The following is a 23,043-nucleotide window of genomic DNA, read 5'->3' as shown; positions in this document are numbered from 1 at the left end:
CCTCAGAAAGCCCGCTTGGGACTGTAAGACAGCTGCAGAAACAGTATTTGTAGCAGGAGTAACTGGTGTGAATATTTGGATCATCCACTGGTTTTATGGATCGATGCAGGTTCTGTGTTCACAACGATGTGCTTTCACAGTAGGGGTGATGGAGGAGCTTGAGTGGTTCAAGGTCAGATGCCAAGGATGCAAGTCCAGGGTCTGCGCGGGTCTTGGTGTGTCAGTTAACCCTTTGAGCCTCAGTTCCGTCCTCCATAAGGCAGGTGCAGCCCTACCCCCAGCATAAAGTCCCGAGGAGAAGATGGGGCCAACCGGGCTGTGCAGATTTGTTGGGGGTTGGCAATTTGGGAGCCAGCAAAGCTGTGGGATAGGAGGGTGCTGGGGCCAGGTGGGCACTGCCACTCACTGCTTGGCCATGTTCCTTAATCTCCCTGGGTGCCCACTTCCTCATCTATAATGTGAACTGACTTCAAAAGGTGGTTGTGAGAATTAAGTGACAAAAACCCATCGGGGGCTGAGAGCCGTGCCTGGCACATGGGAATTGTTCTAATAGCTAAGGAATTGAGGTTCGGGGAGGTTACGTGATTTGCTCGCTGTCTCAGAGCCAGGGAATTCCCTCGTCCGGTGGTTAGGACTCTGAGCCAGGGACAGAACCCAGATCCCCTGACCCCAGACCAGTGCCCTTCCGCCCTGCTGTGTGGTGTTGGCCAAGGCCATGGACATGTTTGTGGGGGACAGTGGTCAAGGCGAAGTCGTCTAGGACCTCAGAAGTTAAAGGAAGCTCACAGAGTCCAGCACGCCCATGCTGGGGGAAAACTGAGGCTGGGAGAGGGGAAAGCTGACAGCCTGGTCCCTCACTGCCTGGCAAGGTTCTCACTGCAGGCGCTGCCCCGGTGCATAAGGAGAGACCCCCCTCGTGCTCAGAAGTGCCCTGTAAAATCCCTTACTCTCCAGGCCCACGACCCCCAGAAGCTCAAAAGCCGAGAATTACCCTGCGCTGTTCTCTTTGCCTGTCAGCTGTGGCCTCCCGTCACCTGGGCACTGGAGGAGGGGGTCTGCTTTGCCCAAGGCTGGAGTCAAGGGACCTTTTTTCTCTCTCTGGTCCCCACCCGCCAAGAGTCGCATTTGCAGAAGTTAAACTGGGGCTGACACTGCTTCACCCTGCCTCGCGTCTGGGTTAGGGGCTATGGCATCCCAAGCCAGGAAAGAGGAGGGCGTCTGCTGTGGGAAGGCAGACCTCAGAAGCTTGGGAAGAGTGATGGCCCCAGAGAAGCGCCACCATCTTGGGGTCATGGTTGGGGCCCTGGTTCCACCCTCCAGCTCATGCGAACATCCAGCCTCCTTGAGTTAGAAAAATCGGTCCCTCCCTGCACACCCTCCCTCTCACCCCCCGAGTCCCCACATTCCCAGGGGCCAGGCTGGTCTCCTGCAGGGTCTACTGGGCATGACATCACCCGTCACCATGGCAGTGGTTCCGGTGGCCTGGCTGCTGGCATGGGACACACCTGGGTGAAGCTTGGTGGCCGGGAAGGAGAACAGAGCGCTGGGGAGCTTGGGGCCAAGGCAGGAGGAGGCTGGTCACAGAGAGAGACCGTCATGCTCGTGGACCATCACCTCGTCTTGCATTAAGAATGTTTGGAGGTCGTCAAACAGGGTTTTGAAGGAGAAATAAAAGCATGCTTATGACGAAGGAGGACGCATTCCACTGTGTAATTTTCATAGCTGTGTGTCTGTAGTTTAAATTATTTCTTGGGAGTCTGTCAGGCTAAGTGCCTTGTTTCCCTAAAGAGTTACAATACCTGTTCCCCCCTTCAGGGGACCCCCCCATCTGTTGGGGTGACAGCAGCTGGATACTTGGGGATGTTCAGGCTCGATGGGGACACACGCCCACTTTCCCACCTCAGGCCTGTGGGGCGTCCCCAGGTGCTCCCAGGTCCTGCTCCTCCACGTGAGTTTCCTGAGTGGGTTGTGGACATTTGTGCTTCTGAAAAGCTGGGCAGACGGCACAGCAGCTTCTTGGTTCACACCATGGTTCCAGAGGCACCTTGTCTTCGTTTTTAAGTGATCTTCACTCGGCATCATTCCGAGAGATTCAGCTTTCGTGTTTTCTCGGTCCGCAGCCTGGCAGGGTCCAGCCCAGCGTCAGGCCTGGAATTCCGGTCACGGTGACCTAAGCTGCCGCTCAACCAAGCTGGCCATGAAGGGGACAAGTCCAGCTGCAGCAGCCAGGAAGCTCAAAGCTGGGATTTAAAGGGCCCCCCAAGACCTGCGGTCCCCACGGCAGGGGTCTCCCCAGGGCTCCTTGCATATGACAACACCGCCCCAGCTGACCTGCCTCTACCCTGTTCTACAGGGCGGTGCTGGGTGGAGGTAGGGGGGGAACATGCAGCTTATGTCAGGCACCGAGCCAGAGCCCAGGGTCCTCGGTCCTTATGCCGTACTTTTTCATATCAGAGGCTGAGTTTGCAGGTTCACTGTCTGGGACAAGATGGGGTGGCACCGCCATTGCCTGCCCCCTGCCACTGCCCTCAGCTAGCCGTGGGCCTGGGACCCTCTGGGGTTTGGGGGCTTCTCTGTAGAGGCAGCATAATGTAGGGTCAAGTGTTTGGGCCTTGGAGTCAGATGTGGCTCTGTGACTCTGGGCAAATTATTTAACCACTCTCTGCCTTCTCAGGCTGGAAGCTTCCAGAGCCAAGGAGTTGCTTTGCCCCCTCCCCACTACCTCCACAGTTCCTTCCTCAGTGTTTTCTCCACAGAGGGGGGAGGGGATGGAGTTCTGGGGGCCCTGGGGAAAGCAGTGGGGCCCGCCCTGCACAAGCCCAGGCTTGCCCATCTCCACTCCCTTCCATACAGAGCCAGTGCCGTGAGGAGAGTCTGGAGGGAGCAAAAGCCACGCTGCTGCCAGGAGGCTGTGTGCAACACGGGGCACCGTGTCTGTGTGTCTGTGTCTGTTTGTCTGTGTGTCTGTGTGACAGCTTTATTGAGATACAATTCACATAGCATACAACTCACCCATTTACAGTACGTGATTCAATCGTTTTTATTATATTCAGAGATGTACATCAATATTAGAATATTTTCATCATGCCCTTTGGCTACACCTCCATATCTCCAGCCCCCGGCCCAGGGCAACCACTAATCTCATTTCTGTCTCCATAGGGTTCCCTATTCTGGACACTTCATTTGAATGGAATTATACAGCATGTGGCCATTTGTGACTGGCTTCTTTCACATAGCATAATATTTTCAAGATTCAGCACATTGTAGCATGAATCGTTACTTCTTTTTATTGTCAAATAATATACCGTTATATGGATGTACTACATTTTTAAACATTCATTCATCAGTTGATGGACATGTGGTTGTTTCAGCTTCGGCTATTATCATTACAGCTGTTATAAACATATGTATACACGTTCCTGTGTGGACATACGTTTTCAGTTCTCTTAGATGTACACCTAGGAGTGGAACTGCTGTATCATAGGGGAAGTTTATGATTAATCACTTGAGGAACTGTCAGCTCTTTTCCACAGAGGCTGTACCACTTTCCATTCCCACCAACAGTGTATGAAGGTTCCAGTTTCTCCATATCCTCGCTAACACTTGTTACTGTCTTCTTTTTATATTTTAGCCATTCTAGTGAGTATGAAGTAGTATTTCATTGTGGTTTTGATTGTATTTCCCTGATGACTAGTTATGTCAACCACCTTTTCAAGTGCTTATTGGCCATTTCTTGGAGAAATGTCTGTTCAGATCTTTTGCCCATTTTTTTAATTGGGTTATTTGTCTTTTTATTATTGAATTGTAAGAGTTCTTTATATACTCCAGATATAAGCCCCTTATCGGATATATGGTTTACAAATATGTCCTCCCATTCCTTGCATTGTTTACTTTCTTGATGGTGTCCCTTGAAGCACAAAAGTTTTTAATTTTGATGAGGTCCAGTGTATCTGTTTTTTCTCCTGTTACTCATACTTTTGGTGTCATAACTTGCTGCGTGTTTTTAATCAAACACTTTTCCCTGTGAAGGAGATGGTGCAGACAGTGGACTGTTGGGCTGGGCTGAGTTCTGTTGGGCTCAGAGTGGGCCCTGGGATTTCATTTCAGCAGGAAGTAAAGGATCCCATCAGCTTCCTGGGCCGTGGTTAGCGGTTGGGGAGCAGGGTGGGTCACAAGCTCACCAGGCCTCCAGCTCTTTCCTTCTGCGGACCTAGGCAGTTCAGGGCGGGGACAGACATTCAGTCAAGGACTTGCTCCCCTGGCTGGGTCAGTAAAACTGAGAAATGAGAATTGGGACTCTAGGGATAGGCGGGCCTAGGTTTGAATCTGGGGAATGCCACTGAGTAACATAGGAGTCTGGGAGAGAAACTTCCTCTTTCTGAACCCCATTTCCTCATCTGTTCATAAAAGAGGAGACGGGGTCCCTTCTCAGCGTTCGGGGTGACAGGCAGCTAGGATCTCGGGAACTAACTCGGTTCTCTGTCCCCCAGCCATGAAAGCCGACCGAAAGCGCCTAAAGGGTGAAAAGACGGACCTGGTGAGCCAGATGCAACAGCTGTATGCCACGCTGGAGAGCCGCGAGGAGCAGCTGCGCGACTTCATCCGCAACTACGAGCAGCACCGCAAGGTCAGCACGCGGCCCCCGCCCCTCCTCCTCCCCCCACCCACCAGCCCCTCGTTACTGCCCCTCCCCCACCCAGCACAGGGTCTGGCCTTGAATCTCAGAACGCAGATGCACTGCTTGTGTCCCCTTATGCTCACTTGGGGAGGCCCCTTGTCAGGCCCAGGTCTGGGCGCTGAGATGAACAGGCACAGCCCCTAGTTACGGCTCCACGTCTCCTGGGCAAACCAGCCTGGACAGGAAAACGCAGTCAGTGACAGTGTGTGTTCTGGATTCCGGCTAGCCTGGGTTCAGATCCCGGTTCCCCACGTGTGTGCCTTTGGGCGTCTCCCTTAACCTCTCAGAGCCTCAGTTTCCTCATCTGCAAAACAGCGATCATGGTGCAGACGTTGCAGAGCTGTGATGAGGGCCGTATGAGATGATGGGTGCAGGGCATTCAGCATGGCGCCTAGTGCATGCTAAGTGCTCAGTGAACGTCAGCTCTGTGTCTCACTAATAGTACCATAATAAGAGTGTGAAGAGAGGGCTGGGGAGAACAATGAGACAGCAGGAAATTCTGCCTCCTGGGAGAGAGTCCTGGAAGGCTTCACAGAGGCGGTGACATATAGGTTGGGCTCTGTGGGGTGAGTAGGAGTTTCTGGTCAGATGACCAAGGACTTTGGTTCAGTAAATATCTGTCTGGTATATGTACTGTGGTCATGCCAAAGAGGGTCCCAAAACTTAAAGAAAAAAGAGTCAGTCCCCACAACGAAGCAGGCCTTAGTAAGCTGCTGTGTCTGCAGGGAGAGAGTTGTAACCTCTGGTGAGCGGGGCGGAAAAACTGTTGAAAACTGCCCTTCAAGTACATCATACCACATGACAACAGCTATGACCAAGGTTTGCATGTACTCTGTGGAGAAAACGGAGGTGGGAAGCTCGTTAAGTTTCCTCGGCCGTGGGAGGTTTGAGTGGTTCTCCCCGTGGTTGGTGGCCTGGTTGCATGAGTGCATTCACGCGTGTTCCCTCTGAGCTAGAGTGTCAGAGATGGCACTTGAATTTAAAAGCTTCAGCCCCATGGCCCACTTTGGTGTTTACCAGTGACCTGCCCTCTCACCTCCCAAGTATACAGATCCCTTCCTCTCCAGGATGAAAACAGCCCCGAGGGAGCTCCCTGGGCCAGGCACCCACAGCCTCTGACTGTGGTCTGGAACTTTTGGTGCCCTGGGTGCCAGCCCTGAGCAGCAGGGCCCCAGCTTCCCCTGCCTGTCCTTCCACAGTAGGTGAGCTGGGTCCCTAGGAGTTGGCCTCCCCGGGCCTGTCACTTGCAGACAGAGTGTGGCATTAAGTCAACAACCTGTGGAAGCAGAGAGGAGGAAAGGGAACCCCCGGCTGCCTGCTTTCTTGGTCCTCTTCTGGGTCGCAGACTTCCTGCCATGTCCTCACTTGGCAGAAGGGACAAGGGAGCTCTCTGGGGTCTCTTATAAGGGCATCAATCCCATTCACGAGGGCTCCACCCTCATGACCTAAGCACCTCCCAGAGGCCCCACCTCCTAATGTCATCACATTAGGTGTTAGGATTTCAACATATGAATTTTGGCAGGACACAAACATTCAGACTACAGCACCACCTGCCTCTCTCTTGGTCCACCTCCATCCTTTCTCCTTCTCCAGCTGGAGGGCCCGTAGCAGGTCCCAGGAGCCTGGTCCTTCTTCAGCAGGTGAGGCAGGGAGAACCTTTACTTGAGTGGCCCCATGCCCATCAATAGGGAGACATGGTCACCCTTGTTTGAGGGGAGGGGACACAGGGTAGGGGCCAGAGAACCAGCCCACCGCCATACCTGCTTTTGGTGATTTGCTGGCCCCAGGGGCGAGGGACACCGGGCTGACCTTGTCCTTGACACTGCTTGTCCTCAGATCATCAGCTTCCTTGGTATTTTACGATTCTTCAGAGAAGTAATATATATATAAAGATTTATTAGAAGGAATTGGCCTACATGATCGTGGAGGCTGACAAGTCCTGTGATCTGCCTTCTACAAGCTAGAGAGCCAGTGGTTTCATCCAGTTTGAGTCAAAGGCCAGAGAGCTGGAGAGCCGAGTTGTAAGTTCCATCCAAGGGCAGAAGACCCATGTACCAGCTCAACTCTCAGGTACAGAGCAATTTCTCCCTTCCTCCACTTTCCATTCAGGCTCTCAACGGGTCGGATGATGCCCACTCCCCCAGCCCCCGCCACTGGGGAAGGTGAGCTACTGAGTCCACCAGTTCAAACGTTAATCTCATCCAAAAAAACCCGCACAGACACACCCAGAAATGATATTTGGCCAAAAAGCTGGACACCTCATGGTCTGGTGAAGTTGACGCATAAAAGTAACCATCACACTTGGCCTGGGAGGCAGGGTGGTACAGTGGTTAAGACCAGACAGTGGGTTAGACTCTCACCTCTGCCACTCGCTAGCCACGTGGCCTCATCCCTAAAACCGGGATAATGATAGCAACTACTCAGAGCCCAGCCTTGTCAGCACTAAAGTTTCTGGTACACAGAAAGCATGCCGCGGGAAAAATGCTTGTTGTTGTTGTTGTTGTTATTATTATTATTATTATTATTGCCTCTGGGGGATTCAGAGTCAGGCATTTGATCATGGAAGTTCCACAGTGGGTTTCAAGGGCCCTTCTGTGGGTCTCTCATCTACCACTGCCTGGTGTTGGTCCCCCTGGCAAGCCCAGAGAAGCACACAGCCACCTGCTCTCAGGAAGCCTCTGGCCAGGCAGGAGCGGGTCCTGGCTGACCGCACACAGACCCCAGTCATGGGCCCTGCCTCCGGGAGGATGGGAGAGTCTCAGTGAAGAAGCAAGAACCATGCAGAAAATTAACCCAGATAGGACCTTCTGGGGGGGAGTCCGAGGGTCCCAGAGGATCCAGGAACCGGGGTGGGGGAAGATGCACCTTGAAGGAGGACAGATCCAGATCAGAAAAGCAAAGAGGCGGGAATACCCTGGTGGTTCAGTGGTTAGGACTTGGTGCTTTCACACTTTCACTGCTGTAGCCTGGGTTCGATCCCTAGTCAGGGAACTAAGATCCTGCAAGCTGCGTGGCATAAATGAAAGAATGAATGAATGAATGGAATGGAATGGAATGTGATGCTGATAAAAGGCTAAGCGGATCCAAAAGATGTTTCTGTTTAGATAAGCACCCTAACAATGACTATGACGATGGCCATCTTTAGAGACCACCTATCACCACCTGACACAGGATAATTTTTTTTTTTAATTAATTTATTTATTTATTTTTGGCTGTGTTGGGTCTTCGTTTCTGTGCAAGGGCTTTCTCCAGCTGCGGCGAGCGGGGGCCACTCCTCATCGTGGTGAGCGGGCTTCTCATTGTCGTGGCTTCTCCTGTTGTGGAGCACAGGCTCTACACGCGCAGGCTCAGTAGCTGTGGCTCACGGGCCCAGTTGCTCCGCGGCATGTGGGATCCTCCCAGACCAGGGCTCGAACCTGTGTCTTCTGCATTGGCAGGCAGACTCTCAACCACTGCGCCACCAGGGAAGCCCCAGGATAATATTAATAATGGCAAACATTAATTGTGCACTTACTGTATGCTGGCTTGGTCCTAATCTCTTTACTTTTGCTATTTTTAATAGCAACCCTATGAGGTATGATTGTCCCCACCATCCCCCTTTTACAGAGGCGAAAACTGACTTAGGTCAAGTCGTCAGAGGGACCTCAGCTCCCAGGTTGGCATCCAAGGTCCCAAACAGTTGGGCCGAGTCCTACCTTCCTAAATTCCGGCCACCTTGATCCCCGTCAGGTTTCAACACCCCAGGCAGGTCTCCTTCAGTTCCTTTCCTGCCGCCACTGCCAGCAAGGATTGAGACCTCCACCACACTATCTGCGGGGCTGCAGAAGTTCTTTTACCTCTCTGGCCTCAGTTTGCTCATCTGTAAAATAGAGATCATCATAGACCCTGCCTCACAGGTGGTTGTTTAAATAATGCATCTGAAACCTCAGCACCGTACTTGACATGTGTACAGAACATTCTGTGACAGTTGCTACTGAGACCTGCACTCCTGCTGCCAGAGATGTGATCATGGGAGGGGGTGTCAGAGTTTTCACCGAGGCTGAAAGCACCTACAGCCTTTCCCCGCAGCCTGGAACCCTCGGTCTGCTCACAACTAGTGGAGCTACTGACTGCAAAGAGACACAGAGACAAAAATGACCCTGGGGGTCCTAGCGGACCTTCTTCCTAATTCAGGGATATGTGGTAGGCAGCCTCTTGTACACCAGCCAATTCTCAGTGGTTCTGATGCACACACTTCATTTCATGGCACATTCCAGGATCTAGGCTTGCTGCTAGGTGCTGAGGGTAGATGCTGGGACGTGGTCCCCAGCTCCAGGGGAAAGAGCTGGTTGGCCCATCATGTAACCCAGGAGGCCATACCTGTCAGCTGTTGCACTGACCCCACCTGAAGACAGCTTCAAAGAGAAAGGAGAAGAGAAATAACTAGCGGTGGAGTGCCCCTCTGCACAGAGAGAGAGCCTTGCTTCCAGGACCCGAGAGTACAGCTCTGCCTGGGCTTTTGCAATAGTGCCATCTTTTGCTTTGCATCTCGCATTACCAATTTCTTCTGACCATCACCCTGGGATGTGATAGTGTCGTTCTCTCATAGATGAGGTGGTTGAGGTTTGGGGAGGTGGCATGACTTGTTCAGCATCACACAGCTTGTAGTGGATGGAGCTGAGACTTCACACCCAGGCACGCTGGCCCCTAGCAGACACGTCCTGGAAGGAATCATCCCCCTGACACATGCAGCACCTCCTCTAGGCTACACTGAGAAGCCTGGGGCTGGTGACACAGACACTTGTGTCCTCCGCTCACCCCAGCTGGGAGAGCTGTCCCGTGACGGCCTTTGGAGTCAGTCACTGCAGCTGCCAAACACTCATTCTTTTACGCAGCAGTGTTTCTTGGCTGCTGTCTGCCGGGCTGTTGTCCTGCAACCCGGGTGTCTGCTGATGACCTAGAGCATGCAGGAGGGCTTTTTGGTGTAAGCTCCTCGGGCACAGGGATTTTTGTCTGGTTTGTGCCTGCTGGTGGCATCCACGAATATTGGTTGAATGGCCAGTAGCAGGTACCAGTATGAGAAACAGATTGGGAACAGCTGGGGCTGCTTTCTTAGCTAGACAGTCAGGGAAGGCCTCTCGGAGACATTTGAGCAGCGTCCTGAGTGAATGAGTGAGTGCCTGCTGTGTGCCCGGCACCGTTCTGAGCTCTAAACTTGGATGATCTCATCCAGTCCTCACAATAACACCCTCAAGGACGGCTGCTGTGATCCCGTGTTACAGACGAGGAAACTGAGGCATGACAGTCATTGCAACTTGTTCTTGCAAAGCCAGGATTCGACCCAGACTCACTCTCTTCCCCAGGAACCTAAGCCACAGCTACAGCTCTGTGACGGCCATGCAGAAAGGGCCAGACCTCGGCCTCCTAGTCTCTGGCCATCTGGAGGTCAGGCCTTCGGCGACAGGGCCATTAGACAAGGCAGGATGGTTGCCTCTCAACGCGGTCCCAGGCTGCACAGAGACCTTGAGTTTGGCTCTCGATTTGGTGGATGGGAAGACCATGGCTGGGTGGGTGGGCAGGGCCCCCTGCAGGGACCCTTCCTCTGGGGGAAAGACGCCTGGTGTCCTGAAATTGGCTCTGGCCAACAGAGGTCAGGCCCCCGATCCAGCCGGCTGTTCCTTGCCTGCTGGCTCTGCTGGGCCAGCACAGCTGGAGACCATGGCCCTCGCCTCAGCATCACGGAGAAAACAGCTTACGCAGGAGGACCGGCCGGGAGCTGGGGCGGGGGTGACAGGCAGAGGACTGTGCTGCATTCAGACACCACAGCTAGTGGGGGTCCAGCCTGGCCCGTCGTCGGCTGTCACCCTGTGGGATGGTGGCAGGGCCCCGTGGCAGCCAAGGCAGCTTGGCTGCAGGTGCCTCCTCTGTCCCCGTTTTCCTGTGACACACACGTTACCAAACAGCAGAACAGAGGCCCAAACCCACTAATGACCCTAACTTTTATCAGGCTCCATTTAACTATTTCCCTCAAATGAAGTCATTTTAGTCTTTTTTTTTTTTTTTTATAAATTTATTTATTTTATTTTTGGCTGTGTTGGGTCTTTGTTGCTGTGCACGGGCTTTATCTAGTTGTGGCGAGCAGGGGCTACTCTTCGTTGCAGTGCGCGGGCTTTTCATTACAGTGGCTTCTCTTGTTGCGGAGCACGGGCTCTAGGCGCACAGGCTTCAGTAGTTGTGGCACACGGGCTCAGTAGTTGTGGCTCACGGGCTCTAGAGCACAGGCTCAGCAGCTGTGGTGCACGGGCTTAGTTGCTCCACAGCATGTGGGATCTTCCCGGACCAGGGCTCGAACCCGTGTCCCCTGCATTGGCAGGCGGATTCTTAACCACTGCGCCACCAGGGAAGTCCTTAGTCTTTATTTGACATGAGGAGTATTGATTCCCCCTCCATTTTAAATATGGAGAAATGAAGACTTGATAAGTTAAAAGAACTTACCCAGGACATTTGTTTGCTCATTTATCCGTTGAAAAAAATAACGGCTGAGCATCTACTAACAGTTTGTCTCTGTTCCAGTCTCCCAGCTAGTTTGTGGCAGAGCCAGGCTCGAACCCAGGGCTTTCTTCCTCCAGGGCCCGAGCGCCCGGCCACCTGCGGTGCTGTGGGGCCTCCCTGCGCGTCCTCTGGTCTGGGGGTCAAGGCCCTCTGGGCCAAGGGTAGGCCGCGCCCCGCGCCCACGCCCCTTGTAACGCTGGCCTCTCCCCACAGGAGAGCGAGGACGCCGTCAAAGCCCTGGCCAAGGAGAAGGACCTGCTGGAGCGCGAGAAGTGGGAGCTGCGGCGCCAAGCCAAGGAGGCCACGGACCACGCCACGGCGCTGCGCTCCCAGCTGGACCTCAAGGATAATCGCATGAAGGAGCTGGAGGCGGAGCTGGCCATGGTGAGACCCCGCCCCCTTGCCCACCCAGGGCCGGTGGGGCATCTGCCGGAAGTGATGTCATGTGCTGGGAGACAGGGCGTGCACGTGGGTTCACCTGGGAGTCCAGAGTGGAGTCTGCAGGGGCGGGGCCGAGGCGGGGGCGGGGCCGGGGCCGGGGCGGGGTCTGGGACGCCCCCTCTGCTTGTTCGTGGCCACCACACCGCCTTTCATCCACCTGCCTGGGGCCGAGCGTGTGGGGATGCTGGGAAACCATCCACTAACCTTTGGGAGGAAAAACACCAAAAAATTAATAATGGTTATCTCTGGGTAGTAAGATCACAAGTGGCTTTTACTTCCTTTTTTTTCCCCTATTTTCATCAGTCTTATTATATTACTTGGGTCCTCAAGGAAAAAAATGTTGTTTTTTTCTAATCCAAAAAAATCCCTCAAAATACTTCCACTGTGTTTTCCTCGGAGATGGGCAGCCTGCATGTGGGGACAGAGAGTCTAGGTGGTGTTTCCAGGCCTGGCAGCAGAACTGAGGTCCAGAGCCCTGGAGTTCTGTTCTACCTGCTCCTGTGTGACCTTGGTCTGCTCACTGAACTTCTCTGAGCTTCAGCGACCTTTATCTGGTCCTGGGGTGGGGCTGAGGGTCTTTATCCCACTCTGCCTTCCCCACGAGATGTTTGATCAACTTTAGAGAGCTCGTGGCTTAAAGGGCCTTTGAAACCACCATGGCTCAGTGTGGTGGTGGCTGGCAGGAGAGTGTGCAGGGAACTCCCAAGGTGGGGGGAGTCTCGCATGGTTCTTAGCGAGAACCCGGCTTTCTCTGCAGAGCACTGATGCTGGCTAACAGTGTGGTTACCGCCATGGGTTCTGGGTTTGAATCCAGCCCCCATCGCTGTCTAGCTGTGTGACCTTGGGCAGGACCCTTCACCTGTCTGGGCCTCAATTCCATCAAGTGTCAATAGGGGTAATTGCCTATATCCCATAGGGCTCTTGTGAGGATTTCAATGAAATAATGCAAGAGAAGCACTTAGCCCGGCCTGTACATGGTGAGTGATAATATGACAACAGGGAGGTTTTCTATGGTCACTTCCTTCAGGAGCAGGGGTCACCCAGGGCAAGTCAGAATCTGTGGGCCCCTCCTGGGACCAATCCCGCCCTCTGCCTCCTGGGTCTCCTTGTCCAACCCTGACCCCTAGTGGTGAGAGCTGCCCAGGCTGGAGGAAGCTCCAGCTGCTGGGTCTCTCTGGGGTCTTCCCACCAGTGGGGTCGGTGGTGCTGGCGGCCCTGCTGCCACGTGCAGCCCACACAGAAACCTTTCAAGTTGACGATCTGGGAAGGGAGTGCAGGGTGAGGTGAGACCTTTATTCTCCCAAGTCTTCCCAGCGTCCTGTGATGGGTCTTCCTTGCCATGGACCACTAACCTCAAGCATCCTGGGGAATTCTGGGGTCTTTCAGGATTGGGAGCCAGCTCAGCTCTGCTTCCACTCTCCCCATGCCCGGATGACTCGACCTGCTTTAGTTCTGGCCCGCGAAACTCAGGTTCTTACCCCCTCCCACTGGCAGGCATCAGGCCTCTCTGCTAAGTGTGAATAGTTAGGTGAATGTTTGCAGCTCAGGGTGGTGGGTTTGCTGTAACGTCAGCACAGTCACAGCCCGTGAGAGCCCCAGTGTTGGTGGGGCGTCCACTTGCCTGGAGGTCCCCTCTATTGCCCGCCATCTGCAGAATTTCACAGCCTGGAGGCTTCCAGGGCTGCCGGCTTCGGGCAGTGTTGTGCAGCTACCCTCACTGCACTGCTGGCCAGGATGAGACTAGAGGGAAGGTACCTTCCCCGCGTGTGTGCCTGAGGTCCTCGGGTTGCAAGCAACAGAAAGCAGCTCGGGCTATCCGAGCACACAGGGTGCACTGGGAGGAGGTCAGGAGCTCACAGGGGTAGTGGGAAGGTGGAGGGCCAGGCTTGGAGATGGGCCGAAGCCAAGGCAGCCGCAGGGAGTGGGGAAGCCAGGATTCCATCTGGAATGGTCCACTCAGTGGCCCCTGCTGGGGAAGATGAACGCAAACCCTTTGGCCTCTGAATTTCACTTCTGTTTTCAAAAGTCTGATCTAGTACAGGGTATCCAAGTGGTCCATCTGGGGTCACTTGCTTACTCCTGATCTAGGAGTTCTGGCTGTGGCACTGGTGATAGGTAATTTCTTAAGTGACCTGCCCACAACACTGAAGCCATGGGGCAGCTTCCTGCGGAGGGGTGAGCAGGCCCTGCCCCAATTCAGATATCACCCCTCCCCAACCCAGCCTCCGCTGGGTCTCCACACACCCTATGCAGCTGAAAAGGGCCGCTTCATTCGAGTAAAAGTCAAAGGACATTGGCTTCCCAAGAAGCAAACATCTCTCTTGGTGCTTGCTGATGGGCTCCAACACTCGGGGAGGGGACATTTCCTGATAACAACTTCTGGCTGAACTAGGCATTACCACGCATGGAGCAGTTTCACCTCTGTAGCCACACTGGCTCTGTGGAGACCACCCTGTGGTTTTTTTTTTTATTAAGTAAAAAATTTTCAATATGCTGTTTTATTGAGATATAATTCACATATTATAAAATCCGTCCTTTTATGACGTAAATTTAGTGATTTTTAGTACATTCACAAAGTTGTGCAGCCATCACCACTACCTAATTCCAGAACGATCTCATCACCCTAATAAGAAACCCACATCCATTAGCAGTCACTCCAGTGAGCTATGTATTCTTGTTGTGCCCATTTTACAGATGCGGAAACAGGCTCAGTGTGCAGGAGGCTCACCCAGAGCTGCGCAGAGAGTTGAGAGGCAGAGCTGGGAGGGGGGCAGTCCCCGTGCTCCGTGATGGGAGGCCTCTGAAAGGACACCCAGATGCTGGCCTGAAGGAGGCGCGTCCTCTTACCAGCCATCGCTCGTCCCTCAGGCCTTCCCCACCGGCCTCTCCAGTCACTGAGCAGGCGGGAGACAGGGCTGCCAACCCCGAGATCACAGGCTCCCCCCAAGTGCTAGTCCTGCCCACTCCGCCCCCTGCCAGGAGCCTGGTTCCCGGTGACCTAGTTTTCTATCAACGCTCTCCAAAATGGGAGACAGTTCTTACGTTACTATGTACACTGTAGACGGGGCTTCTCACCCTCAACACTGTTGACACTTGGGGCCAGAGAAGTGTGTTGTGGGACCGTCCTGTGCGCTGTGGGGTGTGCAGCAGTACCCCCGGCCTCCACCCACGAGATGCCTGTAGTTCCTCCCAACTGTGGGGAATAAAGTCTCCAGACGTTTCCCAGTGTTCCCCGGAGGGGGAGAGAATTCACGCCGGTTGAGAACCACTCCTCTGTAAAGTGTGGGATTCCCTCGTCTCAGTGTCTGTCTCTGCCCTGGCTGTGCAGTTCTAACACAGCCCCAGTTGGGGTCCTGCATTTTCTGGCTGTGTGATCTTTGACAGGTGACTTAACCTTTCTGAGCCTGTGTTCACACGTATCAGACCTTCCTCCTGGGGTGATTGTGAGGTGAGGTGACGGGAAATCGGGGCAGGCTCACCGTCCTCACTCAGTGGACGTTAGCTGTTGTTACGGATGTTGGAGACCAGCCTGCCCTCAGGCCACGCCGGGACCAGGAGTCGTGGATTCTCACGTCCCGTCCACTAGCCAGTGATCTGGTGTCCTTGAGCTGCCTGGGCCTCAGTTTCCTCATCTGTAAAAATGACAGCCGCCACAGGCCCAGGCAAGAGTAGGGCGCGGTGAGGGACCAGCGAGAGGCAGGGTCGAGCGGCGGGGGTCAAGGGTGATCGCGGTTTTTTTTTTAACGGCCGTGCTCTGGGTTGGCACCACTCCTGCCCTCTCTCTGAGGAAACCAGCTGGCCACACAGGCACACCTCCCGGCCCCGGACCACTGCCATTCTGGCCCAGCAGACCAGCCCTTGCCCACAGCCAGCTCTGAACACTGGGTCTGAGCTCAGACCCCCGGCCACACACATGAGGTCAGGACCCACCTGAGCCTGACACTGTCCCCCCTAGAGCCTCCCTCCACCCCCGGGCCTGCGGTTGTTGGCGATGGTATGGAGCCAGTATTGCCTCATCGGCTCATGCTAGCACCTCCACGCTGGACCTGCGACTACTGCAGCCTGAGATCTGGGACAGGGTCGCGGCCAGTAAGCCCAGGAGGAGGATGGTGGAGTCAGCTTGTAGCTGGCGTCATGCCCCTTTGGTGCAGATGCAGCGTCTCTGCAGCTGGAGTCCACGGGAGCACGACCCTTCTCGTGTTTGCTTGGAAGGTTCCTAACCCCGGCATCCTCCCAGCCTTTGGCGGGAGAGACGTTCCCTAGCCAAGCTCAAATTCCTTGGAAAGCCGGTAAAGGGTCCCCTTTAGCCGCACTCACGGCATCCCTCGGGGACCAGGCCAGCTCTCTGACTGGAAGTACCTCCTGGCCTCCAGGCAGCTAGGAACCTGAGGGTGGGGGAGGGCAGGGCCCCTGCGCTACTCTCCCTTTCCACTTCCCAGATTGTCTGATCTCAGGGAGGCATAAATAATCCTAACAGCCTGCTACTTTTTGAACAGGACAATAGACCAGACAGTATCCTGGGCTTTCATGTGAATTATTCCACATCTGACTCCTACTTGTGAAATGGAAACTGTTTCATAATAACAGTCACCAACATTCATTGAGCTTTTTTTTTTACCATCGGCTAAGCGCTCTCCATGGAACCGATGTTATCCCCATCAGACAGACTAGGGCATGAAGGCACAGAGAGGTGAGGGGCCTCTCTCAGGATCCCCCAGCTAGGAAGTGGCAGAGCTGGGATCAAATCCAGGCCGTTGGATGCCACAGCCTGGGCCCCGAGGCGCTGTGCCGGGCCACCTCATCCCACAACTTACCGATAAAAGTGATCCCTCTCAGTTCCCCATCTTACTGAGAGGACCTTGAGGCTCAGAGTGGTGGAGTAACTTGCTCCAGATCACACAGCAAGTCAAATAGTAGAAGTGGAGTTTGAACCCAGTTCTGTCTGACTTTTGTCACATGAGGGTGTTTGAGCCAATTCTCCAATTCCCAGGAGCTCAGCACTGCGGGCTCAGGGTTCTCAGCAGGGAGTGGAGGCGCAGAGGGAGCTCCCAGCATTGAATTGCATTTAATGGAAGAGAGTAGTAGAGAAATGCTGTGCAGACTGTCACAGGAAGATGATTCAATGCAGCAACGAGAGACAGACAGAGAGAGAGAGACTACACGCACATATTTTAAGTTAGACCTTACATGCCTTGTCTGCAGTTCACGTCTCTGTTTCGCTCTGTCTCAGAGGTTTAAACTCATGAATGGACAGTTTGTGAGAGGTTCCTGTGCTCAGAATTCACAGGCACACCTGCCCCATCCTGCAAGACCAACCGTAGGCTCCTCCACATTGTCAGGCAGCGATGATTCCAAGCCGCCTGCTGAGTTAGAAGGTGCCGCTCTCAGGCCCAGACAGCGGGGAGGTCCACCTGGAAGAGGGAAGCCAGGTGGGGACAGGAGAGCAGTCCTGCCCAGGCCTCTTCCTCGTGCCTTCCTGTGCTGCCCCAAGGGGCTGCTTATTTCAGTGGAAGACTTGAACTTGCCTGTGCTTTCCACGTGCGTGGCTGGGGATGTCTGCAAGAGGGCAGAGCTGAGGGTTAGTTCGCACGATGGCAGACCGACTGGGCGCTCATTTCCCACCCACGTCCACCTTCCTGGCAGCCAAGATGGATTGGACAGGAGGCAGCAAGGGAGTGGGGCAGCTGCCCGCAGGGAGCGGTGCCAGGATGGAGGGCTCGGAGGCCAGATGCACAGACACCTAGAGGGGAGAGCAGATGTGGTCCCGAGTGAGATGCAGTGGTCCAGGAAACATGAGTCCATGACACTGGACCTGCAGCAGGCACACGGCGGCTCCAAGACACAGCCAGCCTGCCTCCTTCCTTCGGCAGGAGGATCGCTCCGCTGTTCCTATAGTAAACTAACAGAGTTGCTTCCCTGGGCCATCCGCCTGGACACGGCAGAAGCCTGCTTCCATTTCCTCTGCAGATTTTTACTGAGTGCTTCACTGAATGTGCCCAGCCCCAAGCCAGGTGCTGGGGATCCCGTGGTGACCAGCCACGCCCCACTCTCTGCCTCGTGGATTCAGAGTCTGCATCACTTGTGCTGGTTATTTCCTTGCCCCAGAGGAGCGTGGGCACCATAGAAAACACATGGGGCTCCCAGGCTCCCAGACTTGGGCCCTAACTTGGACATTGTGCCTGCTGTGCACTCTTGGAGAAGTCACTTAACCTCTCTGAGCTTCTGGTTTCTCCTCTGTCAAGCACAGCTAATCCTACACTCCCTACTTGAGACCCAGGGCTGTTGCACTGAGCACATGATAGTTTTCTAAACCTGGCAGAGATAGTTGCACTGAGCTGCAACCCAGGGCTGTTGCACTGAGCACATGATAGTTTTCTAAACGTGGCTTGAGGGGTGGGGCTGACTCCAACTTGGCCTCCCTCTGCCATGTGGGTTTATATTCCCTGGGGGCTGGCAGTGGAAGGGGAGTGATTTCATAGACTCCTGGGGTATCCAAGCTAGAGGGAGCCCTAAAGATTGGTCCAGGCTTTTCATTACACAGATGGGGAAAGTAAGGCTCGGAGAAGGCAGTGACTTGTCTAAAATAACACAGCTGGTCAATGTGATGAGGGTATATCAGGCTTTAGGTGAAGAACTTCATTTCTCAGCTAGAATCTCTTTCTCAAGGACCTCTGCTCTGCATGGAGGAGCCCAGGGCCTTGGGGGAGGTATGGAAAGTTCTGGAGCTAGGAGAGAGATGAGATGAGGTTTTTCCATTTCATCTGTGTTCATCTTAGGGGCAAAGCCAGCACTCATGGTGGCTCTGCCATCTGTAGTGACACCCAGATTCCCTGGAAATCTCAGTGCGAGGCCCGTGGGCCCCTCCCCGTGTGCCCCCTCTCCCCTGGCATGAGCCTGGGGAACCAGTGTGGAAGTGGAAATCGACTATGAAGGAAAGAATACGCATTAATACATTTCTAATATGTACCCTTTTTCTCCCCCAAATGATTTGAGATCACTTCTAACACAACCCCGCATACCCTGGGGGAGATAACCCAAAGCTGGGAGAGACCTCAGTCACAGGACAGAGAAAGGAAGAGCTCTCTATCCCAGCTGCCCGAATTCAGCCCCATGCTTGTCCCTGGGTTTCCTTGTGTCCCACGTATTCTCATGTGATCCTGAGAGCCAGGGTCTGCCCTATCCCCAGCCTGTGTTGCACAGCACCTTGTGAAGGGGCCATCGAAGGTTGAATTTGGCAGGAGGTAAGGTGCTGAAAGGCAAAACACGATTTTCTTACCATCTCATTCAAATCCCAGCTGGTTCTTGGAGAACCCGAAAGAATGGGTGCTAAGTGTGTCCTCGGTCCCCCTTTGTGGTCTCGCTTTGTGTTGGCAGGAACTAAGGGGTAACTAACCCCAAAGCAAACCCTCATGTGAGGTACTGATTGGCACGCAGTGCAGAGCCAGAGACGCCCTGGTACTGAGGTTGGATTCGTGGCTTTCTCACGATGGTGGGTGATGGCCAAGCAGTAGGCCGAGAGGTCCCCTTGATCACGTCGTCTTCTTCCTGTCCCCCCGGCTCTCTCTCCAGGCCAAGCAGTCCTTAGCCACGCTGACCAAGGATGTCCCCAAGCGGCATTCACTCGCCATGCCGGGCGAGACGGTGCTTAATGGCAACCAGGAGTGGGTAGTACAGGCGGACCTCCCACTGACCGCAGCCATCCGGCAGAGCCAGCAGACTCTCTACCACTCACACCCCCCCCACCCTGGGGACCGGCAAGGTGAGTCCGGCCCAGCCACAGCTCCGGGGGTGTCTCAGGAGGCCATCTGGCCCACTGGGAGGGGCAGCCTCTTTATTCACACCGTAGCTGCTTTTAGGGGGGTGTGGGGCAGCGGCCATGGCTCAGGGGACTGAAAAGTCTAAGAGATGGACCTCAGGCATAGCTGGATACCAAGGTTCAGACAGTACCTGGGTCTGTCTGACTCTCTCCATCCATCTCTCAGCTCTGCCTGCCTCCATTCGACCTCATCTTTAGGCCACCTCTTTTCACAAAGCAGAAAACAGTCTCCAGCAGTTTCAGGCTTTTAGGGCCCTTGAAGCTCAAAAGTCTTGAGAAAGAGAAATCTTTCTCTGTGTGGATAGTAAATCCCAAAGAAGGACTCTGATTGGCCAGCCAGGGTCACATGCCTACCTCTGGACCAATCACTGTGTCTGGCAGTGGATGCACTGATTCTCCAGTCTAGGTCACATGGGCGTCCTTTGGCAGAGGAGACAGTGAGATCTCCTTGATTGACAGCTCCAGGTAATCACTGGATGTGTGGGAGGGCCAGAAATAAGAGTTAGGGGGTGTTTGCTGCAGGCACTGAGGGGAAGAGGGGCCCAGCCTGTGGTCAGCATCTGTACCCATGGGCCACAGTAGAAGCCCCAAACTCCTCTGTACATCTGCGGCCCACTTGGCTCCATTTTCTGTCCCTCCTATGAGTGGTCGCGTTTGTGTGACAGATGCAGGTTGGCGACAGGCAGCTGGCTTCTGGAGCCTGTGGGTCCTGCCGTCACCTAGCTGGAAACCCAGGTCCCTGACTCCAAAGCCCCACACTCCTCCATGTGACCATATGGCCATTGGCAGCAAGGATTGTCTTTCTCAGTAGTGTAGCCCTCCCTGCTCACATGCTGCCTGCACACAGTAGGTCCTCAGTGTTGTCGAGCAGAAAGTGCTTTCTCCATCCAGCGCCTGCAGACAGGAGAGCGCTCTGCTGGGGGACTTGGGTGGGCTTCCAGGAATTCATCTACTATTGATTAAGCACCTACTACACACCAGGCACCGTGAGCTCTGGGGTTGGACATGGCTAAGACACCCAAACTGCCTGCCTTCATCAAGCTGGCACTGTAGGTGTGAAGACAGAAAACACACGTAACTAAACTGACAAAGAATGATTACAGATTATATTCAGTGCAGGGAGAGAAATCAACGGAAAACAGGTGCTTTGATGGGAAAGAAAAGAGTGGGGAGAGCTGATAGTAGGGGGAGGTTTCTCTCGGTACAGGCTGAGACTTGAAGGATGAGAATGTGCCTGATGGGCAACAGGACCAGCAAAGGGTGAGGCAGGAGGGAGATGGCGCGTGTCGGGCACCATCAGAAAGCTGGTGTGACGTGAGCCGAGGCTGGTGGGGTGGGCAGGGCTGTATCCCCTCGGCTTGGAGGAGGACCGCACGTATCTACCCCCAGGTGAAGAGAGATCGGATGCCTGGCTCTCATGGCAGTGAGGAGAGGAGGCAGGGAGGCCCTCTGGGAGGCCGCCATGGTCTTCTAGGCAAGAGACGGTGGTGGCCTGGGCTTGGGTGGTGGCAGTGGGGCTGGAGAGAAGTGGCCAGATTTGGGGCTGTGTTTGGAGGTGCTGCTGAGGATCGGGTGTGGGGTGAGGGGGTGGGAGAAAGAGAGGAGCTGGTGGTAGTCTCACGGCTTCTCTCTTGGGAAGCTGGTACTGACCATGGGTTAGGACTGCACCAGGCCTAGGGAACGTCCAGGTGGCTGGAGCACTGTGAGGACAGTCACTGAGGCCCCTGGAGACTCCTGCCCCTTCCCCTTCACCCTGGTTAGGAGGGGGCCTAATTGGATCCAGGGGCTGGAGATTCTTGCTGTGGCTCTCTGGTGACCCGTGGGGCTGTGAAATAGAGGGGCGGAGAGCTGGGCAAGTCTCTTCTCTACGTCTCAGTGTTCCCATCTGTATAATGGGGGCGTTGGGTGGACTGACCTGCAAGGCAGTGAAGGCAAGGACATTCTCTCCATCCCCCACTCACCAGCTGTCCCTGCTTTCCAGCGGTCAGGGTGAGCCCCTGCCACTCCCGGCAGCCCTCCGTCATCTCCGACGCATCTGCCGCCGAAGGCGACCGGTCGTCCACGCCAAGCGACATCAACTCCCCTCGACACCGGACACACTCCCTCTGCAACGTAAGGCCAGCAGCAGCAGGGCCTGGGCCTTGGGCCCCGCCCGGAAACCGCAGGGGTGGGAGTGGAGGGGGTGAAGACCTACCCGCTGTTTCCTCTCTTCCACCCAGGAAGCATTCTGGCGAAGGCATTTCCTGTTCTGTTCTTTCCTTTTGCAAGAAGAGATGGATGTGGGGAGAGAAAGAAATGAGGCCTGTTGGCTCCTTGTGTCCGGGAGGGCAAGGAAAATCCAGAGGAAGGCAGGCCTGGGTCGGCCTCAGGGTCTGAGCAGCCTGGGCTTATCTCTGGTGGGCTATGTCTGGGACCGTAGGCTTCTCCTCCCAGACCATACCTTCCAGGGCTCAGGACCTCACCACCACCCCTGTTTCCCTGTAGAGCCAGCTCTTGGTCCTGCAGGAATGAGCCAGATTTTTTTTGAATCTCCAGGAGTTTTTGCACGTTTTGCCTCTGGAGAGGCATCTGGTGAATTTGTTCTAAGTTATGTTTGCTTTGCTTACTTAATCACACAGTTTTTGATTTCATACTGGGTCCCAGCTACCAAGAGGCACAGGTCCGTAGTCACCTAACTCTTGATGGCTGGTGGGACAGACAGGCTCCCCAGGAGTGAGGGGGTGAACGAAGGTGGGTGGGTCAAGCATCTGAGGACAGGAAGACGCCACGTCAAGGCTCTAATGTGAAACACTGGGGTCAGGATGTGGGGACCACTTTTCACAAGTGTTCCATCACGCGATTGATAATCCGGAGGGCTCCCTTGCCGCATCCTAAAGACACGGTAGAGTCGGGTCCTCAGATGCACAGGAAGCCTTTCTCAAAAACTCAGTCAATGTTTTATTAACCAGCGAGTTGGATAATAAACAAGAAATGAGGTGGATATAGTGCAAAAGAAAGACAAGATAACCATTACTTGCCAGTGGGATGATTATCTACCCGGAAAACCTCAAGAGAATAACCAGAAAAGCCATTAGACTAATAGAAGTACAGAACGGTACTGGTAGAATATCAATTGATAAAAATCAGTAACTATTCTATCCTAGTAATCCCAATGGAAGCATTTTTTTTTCAAATCTATAATAACAATGAAAAGCACTTAATAAAAATAGCTAAGACTAAATTTGAAATAAGTTGCCTCAGCGTGGTGACATGGACAACAGAGGCTGCTGGCCGGGGCCTCGCAAAGCCACATCAGGATGGGGAGGAGGTCACTTCAGGCCTGAATCCCGCTCGGGGCTGGGATTCTGTTTTAACTGGGGCTTTAAGGAAGCAATCTGTTCTTCTCTTGTTCCCAGGAGAGAACCCTGGTGACAAAGGCTGTCCTGACAGAACCAAGGCGAGGAAGGTGGGCCAGTAGAGGGGCCTCTGACGTTACTCTCTTGTTCTGAGGGACCACTGTTGAGTTATACCTACAGCCAGCAGTGTCCTTTGTTCTTAGTGTGGGCCAGATACCCCGTAGCATCTGAGAATACCTTCC

General features: G+C 54.2%; 1 protein-coding gene across 6 annotated transcripts in view; it reads left to right on the top strand.

Annotated features, from left to right (window-relative positions):
* The window catches only part of LOC309623881 (kazrin), a 460,374-nt gene that overhangs the window by 388,575 nt on the left and 48,756 nt on the right, over positions 1-23,043 (top strand). For all 6 annotated transcript variants that reach the window (XM_082381160.1, XM_082381158.1, XM_082381162.1 and 3 more), the window contains 4 exons: positions 4,491-4,627; positions 11,423-11,593; positions 19,220-19,409; positions 21,448-21,578. In XM_082381160.1, coding sequence (XP_082237286.1) covers positions 4,491-4,627; positions 11,423-11,593; positions 19,220-19,409; positions 21,448-21,578 — 629 coding nt within the window. The remainder of the gene's footprint in view (positions 1-4,490; positions 4,628-11,422; positions 11,594-19,219; positions 19,410-21,447; positions 21,579-23,043) is intronic.

The sequence above is a fragment of the Balaenoptera borealis genome, assembly GCF_965194805.1.
Source record: "Balaenoptera borealis genome assembly, chromosome: 1".
Classification (NCBI taxonomy): Eukaryota; Metazoa; Chordata; class Mammalia; order Artiodactyla; family Balaenopteridae; genus Balaenoptera; species Balaenoptera borealis.
This window is presented reverse-complemented; position numbering and strand designations above follow the sequence as displayed.